Genomic DNA, 9643 nt, shown 5'->3' on the forward strand with positions numbered 1-9643 from the left:
GAAAAACTTAAGGGAACGGGAGGAGCTCCAACTGTGTTGCTGTAGGAGAGCCTGCCCTAGATCTGTCTTAGTCTTGAGAAAGGGCTTGGCAAAGCTGCACTGCATGGACACGTTCAAACTACCTCACCAGTGCCAGCCTGGACACTCCTACGCAAGCCACTCGTTTTCAGAAACACATCTGGTCAATACTTACCGTGAGTTTAATTACTCAATGCTCTTCTGCATATTGTAATACCAAAGGGCGGTGTTAGATGTACAGCTTAATTGCACACGCTTCAGAGATTTGAACACAGCTAAGTTTGTTCTGTTTAAAAAAAAAAAAAAGGCAGAAAGGAAAGCTTCACAAAATATATTTTTAATGTGTTTTACCAGAACTTTTTTCTTTTCCAGTTACATAGGGGAAAAAAAAAGACAAGTTTGGTACATGGGGGCTAAAACCAACCAGTGTTCTCCCCTGGAACAGACGAATTAATCTTATGACCGAACTCCATTTTCTTGGGCTCTTTAAAACAAAGAAACAGCTATTTTTCCTCCCAAAGCACAGTATTTCTTCAGCAGCAATGGAAATGGGATCACAGCAGCTTAACTTGACCCTTCTATAAAGCTTTGTATAAACCAGTGATTTTATGATAACACTGTCCTTGAAAGAAAGAGCGGCAGTCAGACATCGATGCAAACATGGAATGATTAGGTCATAAACATATGGCACTTAAAAAGATAGCTTATTTGAAGGCACCACCACAGCAGTGGCCAGTTCTACTATATGCCCAAAGAAGTTTTCTTTCTGACATTTATAAAACTATTTAAAAAAAACGATTTGTACCCAAAACGTGCTTTTAAAAAAATACGAACTGTGCTAAGCAACTCTTAAAATTTTGGTAATTATATATGTGTATACATATATACATACACACACCAAAAAAGCATGTGTGTTTGTATATATATAGATAGCTATCTATTTTCCCTTTAAACTTTTAAGGCTTCAGGAGTTGGTTCTCACATTCAGTAGCTTTCTAGCTTAAGACGACCTCCATCTCCTTCACTCACAAAACGCTTTCTGCCCCTGTAAGAAAGCAGAAAGTATCTTTTCAGTAATTCGAAGTAGCATTACTTGTTTTTTCTTATCTGTCAGTGAGAAGAATCTTCTCTTGGTCTTGGGAGTCAAATATAAGGTGTGCAAGTTCAGCAACATCAGCTGATATTCTTGATCACTGATAAATGGCTTAAAATCCATCTGAATCTTACATCTAGGCTTATTTGCAAGAAGCTTTTCAAAATTTGTGTTGTCAAGCGCTTTCTACTTTGCTCACCTTTTAATGTTCACACCTACAAAAGATCCTAGTCTGAAAGCCTAGGAATGGGGGTTTTCTACCCAAAACTGAAGTACATAAGCCAAAAATGCCTCTCAACATATTAATGGTAGCTGAAGTATAATCAAGCTTTTGCTGCAGTGATGACATCCAACCCTCCTACACCCCAAACCTGCAAAACGTTTGATACCAAGATACATACAAACTCAATTTTAAGTCTAAAGTTCACAAATTGAGGCTGTTTTTGATAAAGACACTAACATTTCAAAATCCGAATTTATCGCAAGCTGTCAAGATGGTTTAAGAAGCCAAATAACACCCAAACTGGAAAAGATCTAATAAATAGTATTCCCGATGCGTAAAACTGTGAGTAATAGTTTAACATCATATTTAAAAATTTACATGTATTCCCCACAGGAAATTTTTGATAGACACTAACATTTCAAAATCCAAATTTCTCACAAGCTGTCAAGATGGTTTAAGAAGCCTAACAAAACACCCAAACTGTAAAAGATCTAATAAATAGTATTCCCGATGCATAAAACTGTAATAGTTTAACATCATATTTAAAAATTTACATGTATTCCCCACAGGAAAAGACACTTATTAATTGTATTGTGACCAGTAAGGAGAGAATGGAATACTGATTAGCTGTGGTTCAAACAGCATTATTTATGCTATGAATAAGTAAACAGTAACAAACCAAAACCACTATACAAACAAAGGGATCAGGTGCGTGGAGCTTATTCCACATAAGTGTCCTGTTCCTTTTGACATAAACATTAGAATTGGTTGTCTTGTCTTAGAAATCTATTCATGCCTTTTGGTATGTTTAAACCATTTTTTAAGCAATTTTTTTTCCACTAGCTGACAGTTTTCTGCTGTCACCTACATGGACCATTGTGATGCCTGAATCTTCCATCTCAGTACTGCACTGATCTCTACCAAGCAAATCGGCAGAACAGAGGAGAGGCAGGCCTTCATCCTCCGGAGAGCACACAGGCGTGCTGCCTGGGACTCACCGGAGGCTTACTTTCTTCAAGTATTTATCCCAGCCTCCACATAACAGGTTTCACATCAGTGCAGCTTCTTACAACTTTTTACCAGTCTAACTCTCTGTTTCTCCATCCTCCATAGTTTCCAGTTCCAATCCATAATACTTTGGTCATAAGATCCTGCTTTCGATTACCTACAACGGGGGCAAAAAGCAGTGCCATCACCTATCTACAATAAAAGAAGTACCTTGAAGGACAGAGGTCTCTCAGTGGTTTGGAGATTATTCCAGCCTGAAAGCATTCCTCTACAAACCGCTCAAGCACAGAATAGGAGTGTGGCACATCCAGGTTAATATCTGGGATTTCACAGTAAACTCGTTCATAGCCCTGCAATGTAAGAATTCAAATAATGATCTGGTGGTTCTATGATTTTATTCCAAATTTTTTAAATACCCTTTTGCACTCAGGATTTATTTTTCAATACAGTTTCATGTATACTATGGACAGTTTCAACAAACCTAAAGCAGAGCAGCTGCAAGTCAGTGGAAAAGGTATAATACCAGCCAAAACCATGGTATTACACAACTACCTATCTACATAAAAACATCAGCTGAGTTTTTAACTTCTTTAGAAGCCAGAAACCCAGACAGTACAGAATGTGTGTTAGCCTGGCTGCTATTGCATGGGTAGTAACACAAGGAAGAAAAGTTAACTTTTCTTCCATGTAAATGAACAAAACGTGGCTGCAGATCTCCACCACAGCAGTTTATGCAGTAAGGGAGGCACCGGTGACCACCAGAGATGACTTTGTCACTTCCCACCAGCAGTATGGCTGGATAAATTTTGACACAAGTCTTTGTACGGTACCTAGTTTGCCCTGGGACAGAACAGCTGTCCTGTATTCATACCTAGAAGCAAAGCCATGGATGATTCCAACTGTGTAAATACTAGCTTCTATATACTGTTCTAATTGACATTTGTAATTAAGTGGGTCCTTATTGTACTTCTTCAATTATGAAGAACTACTGGATAAAAAAAAAATTATATTTAAGAAAAATGAAGCTATATTGCAGCATTTTAAATGATTAGTTTTAACCATTTAATTGCATAAAAGCAGTTGGAAATCTTTGACTGAAGATTCAAATATTCTGTACCTCACAGTTCTACAGAGAACTACTGCTCAGAACTCGTTTGTACCTCTTCCAGTACATGACAAGTATTGTACATATATCAGTGACAGATTATTTGTATGGGATACAGAACAACCATGGAGAATTTTCAAAAACTAGCAGTTAGCAATAGACTACAAACAGTACTTAAAAGAAGGTAAAAAGCATACAAATTTTGGCAGACCTTACCCAAAATTCTCTATATGCCACACTTACTCTTTTCATTTGGTCCATAGTAATGACAGAAGACCTCCAGAGAGATTTCAACAAATCCAGTATCATTTTAAAAGTCTTTTCTCCAGTTGACTCCAAAACCATCACAACCGCCTAAAACAAATCACGCAAGTGTTTTAACTAAAAAGAAAACACTGGGTCAAGTACATGGTGTGTAAGCATATGAGGTGCAAAAAGGAGTGAATGCATTATTATGCATTTTCTGGAGCGACAAGTCCATTTGTTACATGCACTCACAATTTCAGTATATTATTATTATTTGAAAAGAAAAACTGCTGAAAAGTTATTTGGATAAAGATAAAAGGTATGAAAAACCAGAAAGGACTAGACAGAGTGAAAAGCATTGCCTTTCTGGCTCTCGTTTGAGAGATACATGGCTATATCCATATGGTTGCTGCAGTACAGATGGCAATTAATTAATTTTGTGAAATTAATTTTTTATCTATGATTATTTTGTATCTGTGATTTTAGAAGAACTTAGAAGTTTAAAATCTACAAATCTCCACAACCCCCATCAATTAAAAGGATTCTGTTTTTCTATTGTGAAGGAATTTTCTAAAAGGAGTCCATTTACTGAAAAGAAGATTTTGTAGCCTGTGGATGTTCAGCTTCATTGGTAAACAGCCATTTCCCAATTTGGCAGATAAAAGAGTACAAATCGGAGCAGTCTCCCAAATGCAGCAAAGATGATCTTTCTCTCATATAGTCTGGTTCTGAAATACCTCAGAGCTTTTACAAATGTGCTAGATGGAACAATTCCACCCTGAAAAGGAAGCTCTATAACTTAACAAAAACAGGTAACACCCATTAGAATAGCCAGATATCTGAAACTAAAAGGAAATAAACACCAAAACAAAGCATGGCTTTTTGCTGCAATTCCTCAGCAGAAAATAAACCGAGCTCTTCTTTTTCAGGAATCTATAATAATCTGAATTCAGCTATTTACCCAACAAACAAAAATTAATTCTGAATCTTCCCAGAGTTAGCAGCAGCTTACTTGTTGCACAGTGTGCACACAAACGAGCACACAAACCATTAACTTTACATGAAACAAGTTAGTTATTCAAATAATATCAGAACTCACAACCTTAGCTTCAGATTCCAGTTATATTGTTTGCATGCCCACATCAAAACAAAACCAAACCTGTTGGTATTACTGACAATTATTAAAGCGACTCTGATTTCTCCTTACTTCATATACAAGTTCATGGTGAAAATGGGGTACTTCCAGTTCCTGAAGGCAACGTTCAGCTTCCAGTACATCTCCGGAAAGCAAGTACTCTTTCAGCAACATATCAATCTATGGAATTTTAAAACAAAATATAAAATTTGAAAGCTGACAACTGTTTTGATAACCTGCAATCAACCCAGCAGCAAGTTAGTTCCTGAAACCTGCTGCTAGTGTTTCTATAGATGTAATTAAATTGAGGCATTATCAGCCACCTGAAACACAGTGTAAGCCAAATACCTATCCATAGTGTTAATACAGACACACAAGCACCAGAAACATTGCTTTAGAAGATGCCTGTCGCCATAAAAGGTTAATTTGGGTACAATTAAGTTTATCTTCTCCCCTGAACTCCTCCTTCTATCATCTGTTACACTCACAACCTAGAAATTCTAACACGACCTTTTCCTTTAAACCTGCCTACTTCATAGCATGGATCGCTAAACATTCCTGTTATTTCCTCTCTCTTTTTCAGTTATTACTGTGCTTTTAATCAGTGATGCCAAAAAATAATAATACTTTATCTAGTTTAGCCAGTTTCATCTTGGCTCTTCTAATTACATCACCATTTTATATTGTAAGCTCTTAAAAAGCTAAGTGCTTAAAAGTTTTGCTTAAAGCAAAAATAGATGTATACTTGCAATACAGAATATTGTACTAGCATGTTCCCACCACTGACAAATACTACAAAATCAACGAAATTATCTACATCAGTTTTTAAAAACTACTTTGTATAAATAAATTATTAAAAACCCGCAACAAAACCAACACTCAAGACATCATTTTGCTACAGGATATATGTATCTCTACACTCCATCCCAAACAAGATAAGCTTAACTCTCGAGAGAATAGTTTTGCAGAAGTCAGTTACCTCTTTAACAAGGTGTTTCACAGACTGCTGGCCACCTCCTGACCCCCACGCGTTGTCTATACGCTTTCCACCCTTTGTCATACTCAGCAACACAGTAGCTCGGTCCAGCGCAGCTCTAAAAAGCAAAGTTAGTGTTTTTTAAAAAGTTACAGAACTTCATTAAAAGGCTTTTTTTAACTTCCCCCACTGCCATTCCTCTTTGGGCGAAGTGATCAGATTCCTGGGAAAAGGTCAGGGTTTGCAACTGCATGGGGACATCTGGATCAAGAAGCCAGCAAGCTAGCTCCCCACATTCTCTTTCTGCCACCTTTACACTTCTGGTTTTACCATGCTAAGGACAGGTAACAATTCCGTGACGGTAGCAGATCTGAATCATCAATGCAGAACCTGAAACATCTTCACAAGAACAAACGTAATGTTTTCTTATGCAGAGATGGATTGTATCTGGGCTCCTCCAAAAATGCAGCTTGGCATGTGTATCTCAAACAAAAGAGGCTTGAGTTGTTTCCACACTGAAGAACAGCTTTTCTACTGAAATATTATTTTCTGTTTGGGTCTAAAGAATTATGAAACCTTGAGAATTTAAGCCAAAACAGCACTTCAGAAGGCAAATATGTAGTTGCAAAAAGATGGCGTGAACTAGGGAAGCTTGCCAGTTCGTTGAGAAAAGACTGAAAGAGGAAGTAAGGTGAAAAAAAAAAAAAATCTCAGATCCAGTCAAGCACCATGCCGCTGAAGAAGGAACAGTTATCCCAATCCTCATACTGGGGGCTAGCCAATAACGATAACGGTATTCACTAAGATTTAAGAGGCAGAATCATAGAATCATAGAATCATTAAGGTTGGAAGAGACCTCCAAGATCATCGAGTCCAACCATCAAAGACTGGCCAAGAAATAGCAAAGGCAGCAAAGCATCCCAGATGTGCAGTATGCAGGCTACAATCCTTCAAATCACAGGAGACATTTGTATAACTGACAGTTTTCACAATTTGAACCCTCAAGTTAGGCAGCTAAGCATTTCCTTTCCTTCTAGGAGTACCCAACTATAATCATTACAAATGGAGCTTTTAGAAACTACAAGAGTTCAGCACCTCCATATCAAGCCTGAAGCATACACTTACAGGGAGGAAAAAAAAAAGACATGGCTAGTTATTAAAATGTCCCTCTTTGTCAGAGATTGCTCCTTCAAACTTCTCACCCTGACATGGAAAACAATTACACTTCTTCATGAGTAAAGCATTACAGAGAAAGTCTGGGAAAGCACTGCACAAGCTTCAAACCATTATAAGACAAAACATTTAATCCCTTGTGTATTTCACAACATATTTACAGCAGCTGTCCTGATGCTATATTTACTCATTAATCACATTAAAGCTTTTTCTGAAGACAAAACCTTCTATAACCACTTCTTGTTTCAGCTCATTTTTTTTCCACCCTCAAACATAGGCTGGACAACAAACCTGACAAACTGAACTCAAATGTTAATACATTTTTCAGGCACTTGCAATATTTCTCCTCTGACCTAAGTCATTCTGGATTTTGTTGTTGTTGCAGACTTTGTGGGTTTACTTTTTTAATTTAAAATGATAAAGAAGAAATTAGAAAACCACATGATTTATCCTGAAGTCCTAAATTCCTGATCATCATCTTTGGCATTTGGAATAGAAAACTGTAGCTATATAGAAAGCAAGAAAGTTACCGAGCTTGGACGCAATCCACAGTTCCTTTGTAGCCATCTATGTAGGTACTGCTTAGGATCCCATCTCCAACAGCTCTAGCAATAAACTGGCCCACCAACTGCAACAAAACAGAAGCATTTTTAATTAAATGCTGAATTTCAAAGCAGTTCTAAGCAGACAGTTACAACGTGCTTGTTTTTCAGATTTTATTTAAATGATCCATCTCAAAGTAAAAAAGCAGCCTGGGAAATTAGTAGGGGATTACAGACAGCAAGACAATCCATAGATCCATAGATATTTCAGCTTACTTTATCAATTTTAGCCACAATTTAAGAGAAAAACCTTTTGACTACTAGCATAAAACTTTACAAACATACCTGTGGTGCCCTAGGAGAATCCAACACCAATTCAGGTAGTTCTTTAAGCAGTCTATCAAACGATTTTTCCACATCAGTTTTGCTTACTACTGTCCCGCAAAGGTCGGAGATAAGCTTAGATGTCATTTCCCTGTGACTAGCCTTTCCCTCTAATGCCAAGGAAACAGCCAGCACTGGCACACTGTATTTCATTTCACCAAGGTTTAAATCCTTCAGCATCTCCTAAATAAGATTTGAAAAACAAAACAGATTAAGATTTCATAATTTTTATTATATAAATATATTACAAATATGTAAGTATTTATATATTTACATATATGCTTCTGCTCATGTAATGACTAACTGCTTAGGTATTTTTATTGCACATTTCTTGCCAACATCTCTATACACTCATTTATAGCTAGCAGTTGGATTCCTTTGTATGCTACAGGTTTGCCCCCTAAAATAAGAAGTAAAAAGGCATGCAACATACCGAAACTTCATTAGTATCTCCATGTTCAAAATATTCTTGTATGATTGGTGTTAAAGTTTTTTCAAATGCTCTTTCGTCCAGAGGTAAAACTACTGTTTCATAGACACAGTTCTCCTATTTCAAAATACAACAAAAGCACATACCCTTTTGTAATCAGTACTGTCTCCTCTTAGATCTTATGCAGTGCTAATAGCATCAAAATATATCTTCTAAATCCTTAATGCTTTAGTCTTGGTGGTCAGTATTCTGCTGGAAAACATCAGATTATGTCTCTACTGTTGAAGCGTGGACAATGCTGGCTAAATGTCATGCTTCTTATATTTTGAATTTACTGTTAGCTGAATTCAACTGAAAGGCTGAATTTACTGTTCAACGATGGTAAACACTCCAAATTCTGTTCCTAGGATTCTGCTGACACCACGTAAACACAGACATCAAGTATTTACGTACTATGTACTGAAGGGAAAGCAACAGAAACTCCTGTCCCAGCCCAGCAGTTAGCTGTGCCACAGCACAAGATTTAACTTTCAGCACCTTTCCCTGCAAGTGGCACTCCAGTCCCTGACAGCAACCCTGCCTGTTTTCCCTCTTCCTTAGTGACTGCGTGACCAGACAGGCGATAGCACATACAAATCAGAGAAAAGGCATTTTCAGAATATTTGTGAGCGAAGACATTCCCTAAGGGGAAAAAAGAATCACACAACTGCCTCCTGCATAACCTGGTCCTGCAGAGTTCCAGCACAACCATATCTCCCCCGCCGTGATTCAGTTCCCTACTCCTCACAGACTACAGAAGTAACATTCAGAGAAACACCTACAGATCTCAGAAATCTGAATAAAGAAGTTTTCCAACTAACGCTTATTGGAAAGATGCTTTCCATGATCAAGAAGTATAGCAGAAGTCCAAAAGCCTATCCTTCCATCACATCAGTCTCTATTTACAACCTTAGAAAAGCTAAACATACAGAAATTCCACAGAATATGTATTCTTCATTGAAGTTTCTTTTATGTACTCAACAGCTCAATTTTTAATAGCTATCTCTGTTAATGTAAAGTGTTGAATTGCAGGGAAAAAATTGATACTGGAAGAAGGTTTTGATATTCCCACATATCATCCTCTCAGCACCTATGGCTACAGCAAACAGCCTCTGCTCAAAGGACACCACCATCACTCTGCTTATGTGATACAGAATTTACTTATGGTCTCACAATTGATTGTTCTCAGACTTAGTAATCTGTGTTTGTAATCAGTATTTCTTTTCCCCAGTGATTTAACATTATAAAGCACCCTTTGCCCAATGAGCTTT

General features: G+C 37.3%; 1 protein-coding gene across 1 annotated transcript in view; it reads right to left on the bottom strand.

Annotated features, from left to right (window-relative positions):
- Positions 1-343: 343 nt before the first annotated feature.
- PDCD4 (programmed cell death 4 (neoplastic transformation inhibitor)) overlaps positions 344-9643 on the bottom strand; it is a 16681-nt gene continuing 7381 nt past the window's right edge. Inside the window, exons 6-13 of the mRNA XM_009325956.1 lie at positions 8337-8450; positions 7865-8086; positions 7508-7605; positions 5808-5922; positions 4901-5008; positions 3691-3801; positions 2553-2692; positions 344-1063 (exon numbers count right to left, since the gene is read on the bottom strand). Of these exons, the coding sequence (XP_009324231.1) occupies positions 1003-1063; positions 2553-2692; positions 3691-3801; positions 4901-5008; positions 5808-5922; positions 7508-7605; positions 7865-8086; positions 8337-8450 (969 nt within the window). The 3' untranslated portion in view covers positions 344-1002. The remainder of the gene's footprint in view (positions 1064-2552; positions 2693-3690; positions 3802-4900; positions 5009-5807; positions 5923-7507; positions 7606-7864; positions 8087-8336; positions 8451-9643) is intronic.

This window comes from Pygoscelis adeliae, unplaced genomic scaffold, assembly GCF_000699105.1.
Source record: "Pygoscelis adeliae isolate BGI_AS28 unplaced genomic scaffold, ASM69910v1 Scaffold4, whole genome shotgun sequence".
NCBI lineage: Eukaryota > Metazoa > Chordata > Aves > Sphenisciformes > Spheniscidae > Pygoscelis > Pygoscelis adeliae.